General features: G+C 44.3%; 1 protein-coding gene across 1 annotated transcript in view; it reads left to right on the plus strand.

Moving 5' to 3' along the window:
• The window catches only part of LOC125453090 (transmembrane protein 164-like), a 50,184-nt gene that overhangs the window by 22,614 nt on the left and 8,484 nt on the right, over positions 1–19,086 (plus strand). Inside the window, exons 3-5 of the mRNA XM_048532188.2 lie at positions 14,514–14,580; positions 15,928–16,006; positions 16,712–16,812. Coding sequence (XP_048388145.1) covers positions 14,514–14,580; positions 15,928–16,006; positions 16,712–16,812 — 247 coding nt within the window. The remainder of the gene's footprint in view (positions 1–14,513; positions 14,581–15,927; positions 16,007–16,711; positions 16,813–19,086) is intronic.

Consider the following 19,086-nt stretch of genomic DNA (forward strand, 5'->3'; position numbering starts at 1 on the left):
GTCCACATCTGTGTCGGTTGACCCACAGTGCCCTTAGAAAGGGCATTCCAGGATTTTGACCCAGTGACAGTGAAGGAACGACCAATTTATATTTCCAAGTCATGATGGTGATTAGCTTGGAGCAGATCTTGAAGGTGAGCAGTGTTCCCAAGTATCTAAAAACTGAAAGAACTGTGGATCCTGAGAGTCAGGATCAAAAACAATGTTGCTGGAGAAGTTCAGCAGGTCTGGCAGCATCTGTGGAGGAGAAAACGGAGTTAACGTTTCGGGTCCTGTGACCCTTTCTGAGAACTGATGGTGGCTGGGAAATGTCAGTTTATATGCAGAAAATAGGGAGGTGGATGGGGTTATTGTGGATTGGAATATTGCGTGCAGTTCTGGACGCCCCATTACAGGAAGGATGTGGAAGCATCGGAAAAGGTACAGAGTATGTTTACCAGGATGTTGCCTGGTCTGGAGTGAAGGCCCTATGAAGAAAGGCCGAGGGACTTGGGTCTGTTCTCATTGGAAAGAAGGAGGCTAAGTGGTGATTTAATAGAGACATACAAGATGATCAGAGGATTAGATAGGGTGGACAGTGAGAATCTTTTTCCTAGGATGATGTCAGCTTGTACAAGGGGACACAGCTACAAATTGAGGGGTGATAGATTTAAGACAGATGTCAGAGGCAGGTTCTTTACTCAGAGTGGTAAGGGCGTGGAATGCCCTGCCTGCCAATGTAATTAACTCAGCCACATTAGGGGCATTTAAACAGTCTTTGGATAAGCATATGGGATAATGATGGGTTAGTGTAGGGGGAGGGACTTAAATTAGTTCACAGATCGGTGCAACATCGAGGGTCGAAGGGCCTGTTCTGCGCTGTATTGTTCTGTGTTCTATGTAGGGAGTAAACGATGGGAGAGAGCCCAACGAGAGAGAGGCAGTTGGACAGACAAAGGAGTTGCTAATGATCAGCCTGGGAAGGTGAATAGTTGTTAATGGGGACTATTAGTGACAAACAGCATGGGGTGTGTAATTGCAGGCTATATGGTAACAAAGCTTGGTGTGTGGAGTAGGGGGCTGGAACATGGGAGAGTTTAGGCCCTAAAATTATTGAATTCGATATTGAGTCCAGAAGGCTGCAGGGTCCCCAAGTAGAAAATGAGGTGTTGTTCCTCCGGCTTGCGTTGGGCTTCACTGGAACACTGCAGCGAGCCAGAGACAGATGTTGGCCAGAGTGCAGGGTGGTGCATTGAAGTGGCAGGTAACAGGTAGCTCAGGGTCATTTTTGTGAGCAGAACGCAAGTGTTCTATGAAGTGGTCACCAAGTCTACGCTTCATTTCCCCAATGTAGAGGAGACCACATTGTGAGTAGTGAATGCAGTAGACTAGATTCTGGGAAGTGCAGGTGAAGTGTTATTTCACCTGGAAGGCATGTTTGGGCTCTTGGATACTGGGAAGGGAGGAGGTTAATGGACAGGTGTTGCACCTTCGCCGGTTACAGGGGAAGGTGCTGTAGGGCTGTGCGGAGGTGTTGGGGGTGAAGGAAGTGTGCACCAGGGTGTCCCGGAGGGAATGGTCCCTATGGTAGGCAGACAAGGGAGGGGAGGGGAATATGTGTCTGGTGGCATCTTGCTGGAGGTGGCGGAAATGGCATCTGATGATCTGGATATGGATGCAGGTGGGATGGTAGGTGAGGTTAAGGGGAACCCTATCGCTGTTGCAGGGGAAGAGAAGGGGTGAGGGCTGAAGTGCAGGAGATGGGTCGGACCTGGTTGAGGGCGCTGTCAACAACAGAGCTGGGGAATCCTCAGTTGAGGAAGAAGGTGGACATTTCGGAGGCTCCCTTGTAGAAGTTGGCCATGTTTGAACATATATGACAGAGACAGAGGACCTGAGAAAATGGGTTGAAGTCTTTACAGGAAGTATGAGGATGTATAGTCTAGGTAGCTGTGGGAGTCAGTGGGTTTGTAATGGATAATAGTGACTAGTCGATCCCCAGAAATGGAAACAAATTTCGAGGAAGGGAGGAGTCAGAGATAGATCAGTGAGGGCAGGATGGAAACTGGAGGTGAAATTGATGAAGTTTTCCAATTGTTGACAAGAGAGGGAAGCAGTACCGACGGTATCGTGGATGTATCAGAGAAAGTGTTGTGGGTGGGGGCCGGAACAGGACTGGAACAAGGAATGTTCCATGTATCCCACAAAGAGACAGGTGTAACTAGGGCCCATGCGGGTACTCGTGGCAACCTCTCTTACCTGAAGAAACTGAGAGGAGTTGAAAGAGAAGTTGTTGAGGGTGAGGCCAAGCTCGGCCAAGTGGAGGAGGGTGGTGGTCAATGTGGATTGTTCAGGTCTTTGCTCCATGAAGAAGCGGAGAGCCCTAAGACCCTCCTGGTGGGGAATGGATATGTAAAGGGATTTCACATCTGTGGTAAAGAGGAGGTAGCTGGAGCCAGTAAACTGGGAGTTTTGAAACCGGCGTAAGATGTCAGATGAATAATGGATGTATGACTTCCTTGTTCCAGTCCTTTTCCAGACAGCATCCTAGGAGCAGGAAAGTCAACGTTTCAGGCTGAACGCCTCTGATAGGTATCCTGACAAAGGATTTTGGATGGAAACATTGACTTTCCTGCCCCTCAGATGCTGTCTGACCTGATGTGCTTTTCCAGCTCCACATTTATTGACTGGGGCTTCCCAATTGTCTTTGAGATGCTGTCATGGCTGCCACCTGAGAGGACAGGTGGGGCCTTGCATTTATCTGAAGGGCAGTAACCTCAGCAGCAAGTGATAGCCTCAAATCACTGGAGTGGGACCTGAATGCACAGTCCTCGTGGCTCAGAGAACTGCCAGTAAGCAATAGAACATAGAACATAGAACATAGAACAGTACAGCACAGAACAGGCCCTTCAGCCCACAATGTTGTGCCGACCATTGATCCTCATGTATGCACCCTCAAATTTCTGTGACCATATACATGCCCAGCAGTCTCTTAAATGACCCCAATGACCTTGCTTCCACAACTGCTGCTGGCAACGCATTCCATGCTCTCACAACTCTCTGCGTAAAGAACCTGCCTCTGACATCCCCTCTATACTTTCCACCAACCAGCTTAAAACTATGACCCCTCGTGCTAGCCATTTCTGCCCTGGGAAATAGTCTCTGGCTATCAACTCTATCTATGCCTCTCATTATCTTGTATACCTCAATTAGGTCCCCTCTCCTCCTCCTTTTTTCCAATGAAAAGAGACCGAGCTCAGTCAACCTCTCTTCATAAGATAAGCCCTCCAGTCCAGGCAGCATCCTGGTAAACCTCCTCTGAACCCTCTCCAAAGCATCCACATCTTTTCTATAATAGGGCGCCCAGAACTGGACGCAGTATTCCAAGTGCGGTCTAAGCAAAGTTTTATAGAGCTGCAACAAGATCTCACGACTCTTAAACTCAATCCCCCTGTTAATGAAAGCAAAACACCATATGCTTTCTTAACAACCCTGTCCACTTGGGTGGCCATTTTAAGGGATCTATGTATCTGCACACCAAGATCCCTCTGTTCCTCCACGCTGCCAAGAATCCTATCCTTAATCCTGTACTCAGCTTTCAAATTCGACCTTCCAAAATGCATCACCTCGCATTTATCCAGGTTGAACTCCATCTGCCACCTCTCAGCCCATCTCTGCATCCTGTCAATGTCCCGCTGCAGCCTACAACAGCCCTCTACACTGTCAACGACACCTCCGACCTTTGTGTCGTCTGCAAACTTGCTGACCCATCCTTCAATCCCCTCATCCAAGTCTTTAATAAAAATTACAAACAGTAGAGGCCCAAGGACAGAGCCCTGTGGAACCCCACTCACCACTGACTTCCAGGCAGAATATTTTCCTTCTACTACCACTCGCTGTCTTCTGTTGGCCAGCCAATTCTGTATCCAAGCAGCTAAGTTCCCCTGTATCCCATTCCTCCTGACCTTCTGAATGAGCCTACCATGGGGAACCTTATCAAATGCCTTACTGAAGTCCATATACACCACATCCACAGCTCGACCCTCATCAACTTTTCTAGTCACATCCTCAAAAAACTCGTTAAGGTTTGTAAGGCATGACCTACCCCTCACAAAGCCGTGTTGACTGTATTTGATCAAGCCATGCTAAATCGTATCCCTCAGAATCCTTTCTAACACCTTGCAGACGACAGACGTGAGACTTACTGGTCTATAATTGCCGGGGATTTCCCTATTTCCTTTCTTGAAGAGAGGAATTACATTTGCCTCTCTCCAGTCCTCAGGTACGACTCCAGTGGAGAGCGAGGATGCAAAGATCTTCGCAAGTGGCGAAGCAATTGCATTTGTCACTTCCCAAAGCAGCCGAGGACAAATCTGGTCCGGGTCTGGCGACTTGTCAATCTTAATGTTTGACAAAATTTTCAGCACATCAGCTTCCTCTATCTCTATCCATTCCAGCATGCACACCTGCTCTTCAAAGGTTTCATTCACTACAAAGTTTGTTTCTTTCGTAAAGACAGAAGCAAAAAACTCATTTAGGGCTTCCCCTACCTCCTCAGACTCCACACACAAGTTCCCTATGCTATCCCTGATCGCCCCTACTCTTTCTTTGATCATTCTCTTATTCCTCACGTAAGTGTAAAATGCCTTTGTGTTTTCCCGGATTCCTTCTGCCAAGCCTTTCTCGTGCCCCCTCCTGGCTCTCCTCAGAGATAGTTAGCACCTTCATGCCATCAGGTGACATTGCCTTGTCCTCCGTGTGAAAGGTCACTTTAATTTGCTCATGTTCAGCTTGTGCATCGTTGCAACAAGGTTTTAAGCCCCTCAAAAGTGGGGCTGGTCCCAGTTCACCTGTTGGTCACCACTCCCTTTACAATATAAAAACCAAAAGAACTGCAGATGCTGTAAATCAGAAACAAAAACAAAGTTGCTAGAAAAGCTCAGCAGGTCTGGCAGCATCTGTGAAGGAGAAAACAGTTCACGTTTTGGGTCCAGTGACCATTCTGCAACACTTCACCTGCACTTTCCACAATCTAGTCTTCTGCGATTGCTGCTCACAATGTGATTCCCTCTACATTGGAGAAACAAAGCATAGACTCTACGTTCTGCTTGCAAAAAAGACCCTGAACTACCTGTTGCCTGCCACTTCAATGCATCACCCTGCCTCCAGGCCAACATCTCTTTCTGGCTCGCTGCAGTGTTCCAGTGAAGCCCAACGCAAGCTGGAGGAACAACACCTCATTTTCCACTTGGGGACCCTACAGCCCTCTGGACTCGTTATAGAGTTTAATAATTTTAGGGCCTAAACTCTCCCATGTCCCAGCTCCCTACCCCACACACCAGGCCATGTTACCATATAGCCTGCAATTACACACCCCCTGCTGTCAGTCACTAATAGTCCCGATTAACAACTATTCACCCTCCCAGCCTGATCATTATCAACTCCTTTGTCTGTCCAACTGTCTTTCTCTCTCTTTGGGGTCTCCTATCATTTACTCCCTACTCTACCCATCTCCCTATTTTCTCCATATAAACTGCTATTTTCCCCGCCATCATCAGCTCTGAGGAAGAGTCACTGGACCCGAAACATTAACTTTGATCTTTCCTTCACAGCTGCTGCCAGACCTATGAGCTTCTGCAGCAACTCCGTTTTTGTTCCCAAGTAACTGCTGCCCTTGTCCTTCTAGATGGATGAAGGTATGGAAGGTTCTGTCTGAGGATCTTTGATCTCTTCAGTGCATTTTGTAGGTGCTTCTACTGACCGTCGTTGCTGGGGGGAGTGGATGCTTGTGGATGAGGTGCCAATCAAGGAGCTGCTTTATCCTGGGCAAAGTCAAGCTTCTTGAGTGTTGGGGCTGCAGTCATCCGGGCCAGTGGGGTGTATTCCATCACCTTCCTGACTTGTGCTTTGTAGATGGTGGGCATGCTTTAGAGAGTCAGGAGGTGAGTTACTTGCTGCAGTATTCCTAACCTCTGACCTGCTCTTGTAGCCACTGTATTTGTGATGAGTCCTGTTCAGTTTCTGGTGAGCCCTAAAATGTTGATAGGGGATTCCGGTGTGGTAATGCCATTTGAATGTCAAGGTGGGGAGGCGGCAATGAGATAGTCATTGCCTGGCATTTGTGTAGCGTGAATGTTGCTTGCCACTTTTCAGCAAAGCCTGGGTATTGTCCAGTTATTGCTGGATTTGGATCCCGCCTTCACCCTATTTCCCTGCAGTGGATAAATAGGTTAGTAAATAAGATTTGGCTGGATTCTGCCCACTGTTCCAACTCTGAGCATAAAGGACTAACATAACAGCATGACAACCGATGTGATTGTCCTCTGTACTAATGGGAAGCTAAAAATTAGAATCCTCGTAGCTGGGGTGGCATGTCGCTAATGTGTTGTCATCACCAACTCAGTGTGTTGTTCAGTTGTGCTGTGCTACAGTCCCAGTGTGTGCAACTATTGTCACAATTACACACTGCATCCTGGCCCATATGTAAAAGGGCCAATCTTTGATAGTTTGGATGCTCCAAGAGGGCAGTTCAGTTGCTGAGCAGTTAGCACGTGAGCTGTTTACCTGTCATCTTTAACTAGTCTGACCTATATGTGACTCCGGACCCACAGCCAATGTGATTGACTCTTGGCTGCCCTCTGGGCAGCAAGGGATGGGTGATATGTGCTGGCTTGGCCAGTGATACCCACAGGCTGTGAATGAATAACAATAAAAAAAAACCCAGCCAGACCAGATGAGTCAGTCCAAAAACGAGCCCAGTTATATCAGATAAGGTTCAAAGATCCCGCAGTCCAACGATTCCAGTTTGGGTATTAATAAATAAATCCATTAATTCAATCCCTAGCAACTGTGATAGCCATTAAATGGTATCTAACGGTAATTGGAGTAAGCAGTCTAGTTGCTTTTCACATGGAAGATAGGAACATAAGAACAAGAGTAGGCTATTCAGCCCCTTGAGCCTGATCCACTTTTCAGTGAGATTGTGACTGATCTGTGGTCTTTGGGGTGGTTCGGTGGCTCAGTGGTGAGCACTGCAGCCTCACAGCACCGGGGACCCAGGTTCGATTCCAGCCTCAGGCGACTGTGCAATCTCCACACAGACATTCTCCCCGAGTCTGCGTGGGCTTCCTCCGGGGGCTCCGGTTTCCTCTCACAGTCCAAAGATGTGCAGGCTAGATGGATTGGCCATGCTAAATTGCCCGTAGTGTTCAGGGGAATGGGTCTGGGTGGGATGCTTCAAAGGGTGGTGTGGACATTTTGGGCCGAAGGGCCTGTTTCCACACTGTAGGGAATCTAACTGCATAAAACTGTCTTCACCTCCTATCCCTTAATACCATTGTTTACCAAAAAAAATAATCTCTGATTTAAAACTAACAAATGATCCAGTACCAAAAACAGAAGTTGCTGGAAAAGCTCAGCAGGTCTGGCAGCATCTGTGAAGAAAAATCCAAGTTAACATTTTTGGTCTGGTGACTTTTCCTTGTCACAAATGCTGCCAGACCTGCTGAGCTTTCCCAGCAACTTCTCATTTTGTGATAATGGGAACTGCAGATGCTGGAAAATCCTGTTCCTGATTTACAGCATCTGCAGTTTTTTTTCGGCTTTTAACTGATCCAGTATCGTCTGCTAACATTTGTGGAAGACTGTACCAAACCTCTATCACCCTTGGTGTGTAGAAGTGCTTCCTGACATCTCTCCTGAACAGCCTGGCCCTAATTCTCAGACTGTGCTCCCTAGTTCTAGGATCCCCTAATCAGTAGAAATAGTTTTATCTTTTTATCTACTGTGAAGCCTTCAGGAAATTAACAGGAACAGACAATCAGATCCCTTCTCAACGTTCCACATTGAATAGAAACCAAGACTAACTTGTATATTTTACTGATTTCTCTCTTGAGCTGAAGTTGCTTGTAAAATAGTGACCTGTGTGCTATAGTCTTTTGAAATGGTGAGGCCACTTCAGTGACTAATCCAAATGCATTAGTTCAGTGTTGACTATAATTGAAAGTAAATAAAGAGAATGTTTCAACCCAGTTGATGTCTGATAATTCTATCCTTCAAAGTGACCTAGAGGTAATTGTGTTCACTCGATTGTGAAAGGTGCTATGATTACATTTCTTGTGACAATATATTTTGTTTTCATGTTTTGTTTTCAGCCACACTTGTCCCTGGCAATCATTTCCCCATACGTTTGAAATTTAACATTCTTGAGTCACATAGCACAGTGGCCCAGTGCTTAGCACTGCTGCCTCACAGCACCAGGGACCTGGATTCAGTCCCACCCTTGGACAACTGTCTGTGTAGAGTTTGCACATGTTCCCCGTGTCTGTGTGGGTTTCCTCTGGCTGCCGTGGTTCCATCCCACAGTCTGAAGATGTGCAAATTAGGTGGATTGGCCATGCTAAATTCCCCATAGTGCCCAGGGATGTAGGCGAGGTGGGTTATTAGTCATGGGAAATGCAAGGTTACAAGGATGAAACATGGGGGCTGTGGGGGAGAGAGGGGGAGGGTTGGCCTGGGTGGGATCCTTTTGGAGGGGTGGTGTAGACTTGATGGGCTGAATGGCCCAGTGAGGATTGACTGAGGAAGACTGGCTGAACCATGGAGAATAATGAGCACTGCTTCCTACTAGCTCTGCTTGATGAGATCTCCCCTCTGCCTCCACCTATAGTTTTATCACATTTTTAGGAGCAATTTTTTTTTTAGTCTTGTCAATCAATTGTCAGATCCCTTTTGGTCAATGGCCATGGGACAGCCAGTCATGATATTGGATGATCATTGCCCCTTGGCCCACCTCCATCTGACGATTAGTTTACTATTCTTTCTAAGAACAAAACCTTCCCACTTTCAAAAACAACGCACTAATAGGAGGGTGTATTTGGTGCCTGATATGTTGTTCATGGTAGTTTAACCAGCAGTGTGACTGTTTTTTTCTTAAGTCTTCCCTTTGTTTTTGTGCTGGAATTTTGGAACGTTAAGTAACTCTTTTTAATAACTTTTTATTACTAGAATCAAGTGCTTTACAGTAAATATCAAAACAAGTTAGTTTTTAAGGAACCCCAGTATTCAATAATGCTGTCTATCCACCTTGTTTCCATATCATTAATACTTTTTTTGTGAATAAAAGTCTACGACTCTGTTTTGAAGTTTCCAAAGGATCTCCATGGATTTCAATAGTTCTTAGGATTTACACTGCCCTTTGATTGAAGGAATCCCACCCTGTGTCACTCCTTAGTGATCTGTCTTTAATTTTAAGGGTTTTACTCACTTTTTTTGCTTTGGACTCTTTCACCTGCAAAGTGTCTTTTGAGTTTTCACTCTTTCTCCACCGTAAAGACAAGTGTAGGAGGCTGAGAAGTGACCTTGCAGAGGCTTATAAAATCATGAAGGATGTAGTTAGGGTTTAATGGTAGGTGTCTTTCCCCTAGGATGGGGGTCTTTGAGACTAGGGGACATATTTTCAAGGTGAGAGGAGAGAGATTTAAAAAAAATACGAGGGCCAAGTTCTCTACACAGAAGGTGGTTCGTGTGTGGAATGAACTTCCTGAGGAAGTGGTGGATGTGGGTATAGTTACAACGTCTAAAGGACACTTGGATAACTACATGAATCGGAACAGTTTGGCGGGAGATGGGCCAGGAGCAGGCGGGTGGACTAGTTTAGTTTGGGACTATGTTTGGCATGGACTAGTTGGACCAAAGGGTTTTTTGTTTCTGCGCTACTTGACTCTGACTGTGATTTTATGTTGCATTTTTGATATTACATAAACAGCTTCACATTCTCTCATCCTAATCCCACGTTCTTGAGAGTTTATCTTAAAATTTTCACTAGGGCTACTTTAACATCCTCACTAGCGTATTGATTTAGGTGGTGCAGTTGTATAGTAACAAGAGTTCCCACTAACTTTTACGGAACCTCTGCAGCACCTGAAGTAGTTTATGCAACATATTCCATCTATTGCGTGGGAGTTATATTGTATCATTTTTCAATTTTCATTCATTAACTATTAAGTGTCCATTTGTTATTTTACAGTTACAAGTCCTTTCTTTAAAAAAAAAATCATGGGATGGGGGCATCACAGGCTAGATCAGCATTTATTCCCCATTCCTAATTGCCCAGAGGGCAGTTAAGAGTCAACTACATTGCTGTGGGTCAGGAATCCTATGTAGGTCAAACCAGGTTAGGATGGCAGTTTCCCTAGAGTACATTAGTGAACCAGATGGGTTTTTCCTAGCAATCAGCAGTGGTTTCATGGTCATCATTACACACTTAATTCACAGATTTTTTTTGTTTTATTCACTTTTTTTTTAATCATTGAATTCAAATTCCACCATCTGCCCTGGCAGAATTCACTCAAACCCCCAGAACATTCGCTGAGCCTCTGGATTAACAGTCCAGTGATGTCACCACTAGGCCGTCATCTCCCCACTTTTTGTATAAAAGTGAAATATTTCGATATCAGTTGCACAATACTGTCTTCTTCACATTTGTAATCAATCTTCTTGGCACTTGTAGCCTGGTTAAATCCATGCCATTTTCGTAATTACATCTTCTGGAAATCTTCTTTCCAGGTGGTCAGCTAACTGGTGAATTACATGAAGGATTGCTGCAGTATCCACATTACTATCAAGGGCAGCCAGAAAGTTTTTCACTTCTTCACTCCAATAATTATGTTCAGCTAGACACTGAGTGTCCAGTTTATTGATCTTTGGACTTCGAAAATTGAATAACTTGCTTTGTTAAAAAGCATCGTTGCCAAGTTCACCACTGTTCAGAGCTGTTATTAATTTACAAAATCAGCACAAAAGTAGAATTTATTGAATCCTTACCCAAACACCAAGAGACCTTGAAATGAGGACAAAAAGGCTGACCCTGATTTTCATAAAGTTATAGAACATAGAACAGTACAGCACAGGAACAGTGCCTCTGATCCCCCATTTGTGTCGACCGTGATGCCATTCTAAATTAATTTGCACCTACCCACACACATTCCATATCTCTTTATTCCTGCCTGTTCATGTGACTGCCTGAATGCCCCTTAAGTGTTGCAGTTGTATCTGCTTCAGCCATATTCCCTGGCAGCATGTTCTAGGCTTTTGACGAGTCCCCACCTGGATGTGATGTGACTTGGCTGTTCTGAAGATAAGTCATACCTAACTCAAAAAACTAACTCTGTTTTTCTCTCTCTCCACAGAAGCTGCCAGGTCTGCTGAGTTTTTCCAGCATTCTCTGCATTGTTTTCTGATTTAAAATATCCACTATTTTGCATTTTATAAAAAGCGAGACCCTCCAGTAGACCAAGGCCAGCTTTACACCAGTCAGGATCAGTGGTTTGATGATGTGCAGGTGTTGGTGCGTTCTTGCCAGCTTGTGATGTTCGATTTTACTTATTTATGGTCCAGCCTCACCGAGATATCAAAATCTGCAAAGGTGTGCTACATCTGTTTGTTTGCATGAATTTTTAAACAAACAAGAATAAGATAGGACACAAGCTCCAAAGTAATTAGACAAAGCTGCAACTCAAACAGAACAAAGAGGGTCAAGATTTCTAAAGGGAATTTGTCTTGCAAAAAGAGATTTTCACAGTGGAACCCAGTAAGTTACTGTCGATCCAAAAGAATGCTTTCCCTTCCTCTCTCACTGAACCAAGTTCTAACCCTGTGACCACTTCCATCTAGAAGAACGAGGACAGCTGATACATGGGTACACCCAGCCCTTGCAAGATCCCTTCCAAGCCACTCCCCATACGGACTTGGAAATGCATTAACAACAGTCTGCCACTGAACTGCCAATTCCTTGAATTGTAATTCAGGAAGGATGGCTCTTTTGTCCATGTTTGGACCAAAGCGATAGGAACCTCAGGAATTGACTACCCCATCAGTGAGTAGGTCGAAGCTGAGATCAGTGCTGCTTGATAACACTGTTACACAGCTCATTCCATCATTTTGAGAGTGGCCTGATGGGGCAGTAATTGCCTCAGCTAGACTTACCATGCTGATTTCTGTCCATGGCTGGTAGATTCCAAATTTATTCCACATACAGGGATAATGTGGGAATATTACATTGAGGTAGAAAATCAGCCACCAAAGTATAGATAGATGTTTAATTAGGAAGGGAATTGAGGAATTGGGACGAGAGAGGAACATGGAGTAGGGAATGATCAGATCAACCATGATCTCATGGAATGATGGAGCTGATTTGATGGGCTGAATGGCCTACTTCTGCTCCTCTGTCATTTGATGTAATGATCTAGTTGAATGGCAGACCAGGTATGATGGGCTGCATAGCCTCTTTCTGTGTTCTTAATCAGTTCATTAATTCAAATTCCATCAGCTGTTGTGGTGACATTTAAACTCCTGCATCTGCTCCATTATCAGTATAACCTTTAGGATTTTGAATCTAGTATAATTGACACTGTGCTGTTGTACCCTGCAGCAGCCTGGCTGTCTTTGTACATGATCTCAATTGAAAGAGGCTCTGTGATGCTTTGATGTTTATATCTTTCCTGTTTTAAGACATTAAAAGTTCTTTCTGCTCCCCTTGCTTGATCCTTGAAGTATCTCTTGTATTTTGACCGCGGAAACGGAAGTGCGCTGTCTTACGTGCGTCTCATTACTCCAGTGGTAACTACAGATAACTGGGTAAACCATAACTTGATGTAATTATCGAGATACCCAGTTATTTATATACTTAATATAGCTTTCAAAATACATATCCAGGTTTCTTAAATTGATATTTTACGTTTTAATTATAAAACAAAACTTCTTCAATAAAGCTGATGTTTCGGGTCAGGATCCTTCGTTTTCTGAAGAAGGGTCCAGATTCGAAACGTCAACTTTCCTGCTCCTCTGCTGCTTGGCCTGCTGTGCTCATCCAACTCTACACCTTGTTATCTCAGATTCTCTAGCATTGGCAGTTCCTACTATCTCTCCCTCAATGAAGGTGCAGGACTTATTACTGTAGTTCAGAGTATACTGGATTATTTAGAAGAGTAAACAGTGAAACTAGCACACACTCATGTATGTACACACCATAAAATCATAGAATTCTACAGTACAGAAGGAGGCCATTTGATCCATTTTGTCTATATCGGCTTCCAAAACAACTAACCAGCTAGTCCCAACCTCCAAGATAACAAGGTGTGAAGCTGGACAAACACAGCAGGCCAAGCAGCATCTCAGGAGCACAAAAGCTGACGTTTCGGGCCTAGACCATTCATCAGAGATCAGAGATTTATGCTCCTGAGATGCTGCTTGGCCTGCTGTTTTCATCCAGCTTCACACATTTTTTTATCTAGGATTCTCCAGCATCTGCCGTTCCCATTATCTTGAGTCCCAATCTCCAGGCCTGTCTCCGTAACCCTCTACATTCATCACGTTCAAATATGTTTCCAGCTATCTTTTGAAACCTATCGAATCTGCTCCCACCACTTTCCCAGGCAGTGCATTCCAAATCCTAACAACTGAGTAAAGAAGTTTCTCCTCATCTCACTCTTCGCTCTCTTGCTGACAATGTTGAAATTGTGACCCCTAGTTACTGACTTATCAACGAAACAGAATATCCTTTTTTTTTTAAACCCTGTCAAAATTGTTTTTAATTTTTGGCAACCACAACAAGGTCGCCTTTAAATCTTCTCTGCTCCGAGGAGAATAATCCTAATCTCTAATCTTTCCTTGTGTCTAAAATCTGTCATTCCTGGCATCATTCTATTAAATCTCTTTTGCACACTCTCCAAAGCTTTAACATTCTTCCAGTTAAAGAAAAATTAAAGAATCGTTCTCTGCAGAGAACAAGTGTACTAAACAAAATTTTAAAATACATGTTAGACATGTCTAAGACCAGACGGCGTAAGTTCAAGGTGAGGACTAAGTGATGTGGAGATCTGAAGAAAAAAATTTTCACCCAGGGTGTGGTAGAAATATGAAACGTGCGACCTGAGATGCGTTCATCAACTTGAGATGTTATTGAGCTCTACTGTGCTACATTCCCAGTGTGCAGGTTTGGGAAATGTCGTCTAGGGAATTTTGATGAATTGCTGCAGTGTATTTTGTAGATGATACACCCTGCTGCTGAGCGTTGGTAGTGGAGGGAGTAGATGTTTGTAAATGTGGTGTTATTCAAGTGGGCTGCTTTGTCCTGGATCGTGCCGAGCTGCTTGTGTTGTTGGGGCCGCACCCATCCACAGTCTTCTGTCACACTCCTGACTTATGCCTTGTCATTGGTGGTCAGGCTTTGGGCAGTTGTTAATTGCAGGATTCTTCAACTCTGACCTGCTCTTTGTCGTTTTTTTTTTAATACAGCAAGAACAGTTCAGTTCCTGTTCAGTGCTAACCCCCAGGATGTTGACAGTGCAGGATTCAGTGATGGTGATTGCAGCTGATTATTACATGATCAAAGAGTGTCAGGAAGTATTTAGAATCAATAGGGGAAGACAGCAATACTGTGAAATAGTTTCAGCTAATATGTTATCACTGCTGTGCCACAGTCTGTTGTTTATGCTTGGAATTTATTAAACTCCATGTTGTGTTTATACCCCCAGGTTACACCTGCACATGTTGAATGGACCTCTTCTGGCATTGCTCTTCCCTGTAGTCAACACTAGACTGGTGAGTGTTTGGCTGTGTGTTCACAGCTTTCAATCTGCTCCTCTTGGGTTTGACTGGTTAGAGATTAGTCTCTGCCGACACATAAGGTCCAGAATTGCCTGTGTTGCGTGAGGGCTGGAGTCCCAGGTCAGAAGGTTCCTGTGACCACCCTTATTGGTCCTTGCATGTTATGGCTGAGTTACATTTGTAGGCTAAACCCCCCCAACCCCAATGCCCCCACCCCCCCACCATCAACCTAACCCTTGCTTCTTCCTATTCTCAGTAGCTCCCACCCACCCTGGAGAGACAAGATCTGACAAAGGTCTATGGTAAGAGAAATATGTTTGGATTGAGGCAGGGAAATCGGCTCGCTATGAAGGCCAACAGTTGCCTCTTTCACCTCCTGTACCTGCAAGCTTACTTTCAGTGACTGATGTACAAGGACACCCAGGTCTCGTTACACCTCCGGGTTTCTCCATCTGTCACCATTTCGATAATGATCCTGCCTTCCTGTTGTTGCCACCGAGGTGGATAGTCTTCGATTTACTCATGGGGTGTGAGGGAGGTTTGGTGGCAGAAGGGAGGCATGGGGAGAGTGAATCATGGGAAAGATTGATGGAAATGTGGAGTTGAGGCGGAGGAGAGGACTTTAGGTGTAATCGGGAAGATTGTGGAGTGTGAATCGGGACAAATTGGTCATAATGTGGAGTCAGCGAGGGGGAGATTGAGATAAATGTGGCGCTACAAATGTGAGGTTTCTAAGATCAAGTTCTGTGCCTGTATTTTGGGTAAACTAAAGGAGCAATGTCACCTGTGATGTTAACATATTTATCGGTGTTTAAAATTTTTTTAAAAATGGAATCATCAGATGATGCAGTGCAGAAGAAGACTATTCAACTCTTGTACCTGTGCTACCTCTTTGAAAGAGCTGTCTAATTATTCTCACTGTTTGCATCCTGCAAGTTTGTTGCTCTTAAAGTATTTATTCCACTTTCCTTGTGAAAGCTACTATTGAATTTCCTACTGCTGTACTTTCAGGCAGCACGTTCCAGATCATAACATCTCCCTGTGGAAAATTAATTTATTTTTATCTCTCCTGTGGTTCCTCTTTTAAATGCATCTTCTGTGGCCAATGCACCTGCAACTGGAAACAATTTCTCTTTAGTCACGCTATCGAAATTATTCATCGTTTTGAACACCTTTTATCAAAGCTTCTCTTCTCTATGAAGAGCAATCACAGCTTTCTCCGTCCCTCTGAATAACAGGCGCCCCTCGTTTCTGACAACTCTAATAAATTTCCCGTGTGTTGTCTTTAAAGAAATTTGTGTTGTTCAGTGTTTCCCTAAATTGTGTGTTTCTTGTTTGCAGCTTCCGTTTGAAACTGAGGTGTATTACATTCAGCACATTCTGATGTATGTTGTCCCCCTCTATCTGCTGAGCAAAGGTGGTGAGTACAGCAGACTGGCTATTTTATATAACGTGCTGAAGAAAAATTGAACAGTTTTTTTACATACCATCTTTCACAAACTTGTGTTCATGTACAGAATTCTGTTGAAGCTATGATACTAAATGACCTTCTGTGCTGTAACCATTCTGAGAAGGTTTTATTTTAAGAAGAAAATCAAAGTAAGATGAGAATGTGCCCAAGTTGTTTTGCCAAGGTAACAGGAGCAGGCCATTCGGCCCTTGAGCCTGTTCTGCCATTCAATGAAATCATGACTAATTTGTGGCCTAACTCCATATACCTGCCTTTGACTCCCATCCCTTAATACCTTTGCTAAACAAAAATTAATTTTAAATGTGAGATAGATTTAACAACCGATCCACTCCATTTGTGGAAGAGAGTTCCCTTTGTGTGTAGAGGGTTAGCATTAATGCATGACTCAAAAGCTTGGTCAAAGAAGTGGGATTTTAATGAGCTTCTCAAAGAAGGAGCATGAGGCGGAATAGATCCAGCAGGAGATTTGGAGGTTAAAGATGTAAATGGCTGAAAGAAGAGCACAAAAGGTACCGAGGCAAATAAAGCACAGGAGATAATGTCGGCACAGCATTGGAGCTCCTTAATAGTTGAGGTTTATAGAACGCAGAAGCAGACAGGACACAGTATGTTGAATGTAAGATTGAGAGTAATCACCTAATCTCCACTTTCCAGATATCTACAAACCAGAGCCGTTGGGAGACTTCTGGTGGCCACTGCTGGCAACGGGTATTCTATTTCTATATCACTACACTGTTCTTCAGCCCCTAGGACTGGTGAGTACACACATTAATCTGGGCTGATTCTTATTGGGGAAAGATTTACATATTTATTAGGCTAGAAACCTATAAAACTCTCTCAGGATTGGACAGGTTAGATGCAGGAAGGGTCTTCCTGATGCAGAGCAGTCCAGACGAAGGATCACAGTTTAAGGATAATAGGCAAACCCTTTTAGAACTGCGATGAGGAGACCACCGCAGAAAATGGTTGAGGCCAAAATATTGTGTTTTCAAGAAAAAGGTAAATACAGCTCTTGTGGGTAAAGGGATCAAGGGATAATGGAGGGGAGGGTGGGATGTAGGTATTGAGCTCAATGATCAGCGATGATCATATTGAATGGCAGAGCAGGCTCAAAGGGCTGAATGGCCTACTCCTGCTCCTATCATCTACATTTCTGCAAGATGATGCCAGTTTTAGATATTGTAGACAGGGGCTAGGAGACACTGTTTTAAATGCTTTGGGACTAAGAGGTGCAGGCAGGGGAGATGGGAGGTAGAATGTTTTTGGTGCTGGCCTATAAATCACTGCCTTTGAGGGTGGTGATACTGGAGAGAATCTGTGATTTCAAATAGAAATTGAATGGACGCTTGAGAGAAACGATGGGGATAAAGCAGGGGGAATGGGTCGGACTGGATTGGGTGACAGAGAGCCAGCAACGACTGATGCAGTGACTGTGCCACCGTAATTCTGACTGCGTTCGACACTTTGTCTCCTGTTGCATGAATTCTGCTAGAGCACAGAGCTGTAGCATTCCTAGACCATTGTATGTTGTTTCATGTTGGTGGTACTCTGGGGCTTCCAGACAGTGAAGATTTACCCCTTTTCTGGGACAAAGCTTTCAGTGCAGCTCTGAGGAAGAGGGAGACGAAATGAAAGGCAAAAGTGAATGTGCCTCTCCTCAAACATCAGGAGGTTAGTAATTAGTCTGTGCCTCAATGGTGGAGATTTGTTAATTGTCAGGTTTAAAAATATCACTCTTGTGTTCAATAGAATATAAATTCAGTACATGTTTCTTAAAATAGAAGATTTAATTACAGGGAGAAGCTCTGACACCGCTCCCTCTGGTACTAGCTAGATTAAATTCTAACAGGGATCACAAAATTGGAAATGGAATGTTCTAGAAATCCATGGAGCATCAGTCAGCATGCAAGAGAGAACATGTTAATGAAGAGACGGAAAATTCACTCACTCCATAACCTACTCATTACCCTGTTTCAAATCCACTGGGTACCCAATCCCAGATTCCAGCTGGGAATATTAAACTCTGACATAGTTTGGGAAGGAAATGCAGCATAAATTCAGTCAAAAGCTCCCACAATCACAAAGGGCCAAATTGAAGACAGGTTGCATAGTCTTAGCAATGTTCCCTCGAGCTTAAAGGTTTAAGGGCCATTCACATTATTGCACTTAAGATAATTAAAGGTGTCGCCTGGTTATTTGGAGAGAAACTGTCTCCTCTGGTGCAGTTGAAGGGACACAAGAACTTGAGACTTGCAGACATTCCCATGGCCAGTGACAGTGGGGGCCTATACCTGTGTCAGTTCCATTGACCCAACATGTGCTGCCGGCCTGCCTGCGGGAAATCCATTTAGCATTGAGTGCAATCAATTAGATTCACTCTGACTCCTGACTCTCCACACTGCAAACCAGAGAAGCCACTCCCTCTGTTCGGCAACATGGTTCTGATTTCCCACAGTGACTGTGGGCCCTTTGTAAACTGTGCCCGGACCAGCTGAAGCCCCTGCGCAGTCACCCAACATCACGAGGGCCATCCAAACTAGAGATTTGGTTGCAGTCCAAACACAAACACAGGAGCTAGGAGCAGCAGCAGGCCATTCAGCCCTTCAGGCTTACTCATGGCTGATCCTGTACCTTGATTTCTGCTTTCTCCCCAGCCCCTTTTAAAATCTTAAAAAAAAATTGTGAACCTCTTTCTTTAATGTATTAGTGAATTGTTCTCCTTGGTCTTCTTTGGTAGAGAATTCCACAATTTAACTAATCTCTGCATGAAGAAATGTTTCCTATCTCAGTCCTAAATGGCCTATCCCATAGGCTGAGACTGTGTCCCCCAATTCTAGACTTCCCAACTAGGCTTGCATCTGGTCTGTCCAGCTCTGTGAGAATTTTATACTTTCAATCAGACCCGTTGCCCCCCATCCTTCTAACTCTAGTGAATTCCGGCCCACGTAAACCAATCACTCCTCATAGGACAGGCCTACCATTCCTGTGCTCCAGGTCATAGAATCCTTACAGTGTGGAAGCAGGCCATC

This window comes from Stegostoma tigrinum, chromosome 6 (genome assembly GCF_030684315.1).
Source record: "Stegostoma tigrinum isolate sSteTig4 chromosome 6, sSteTig4.hap1, whole genome shotgun sequence".
NCBI lineage: Eukaryota > Metazoa > Chordata > Chondrichthyes > Orectolobiformes > Stegostomatidae > Stegostoma > Stegostoma tigrinum.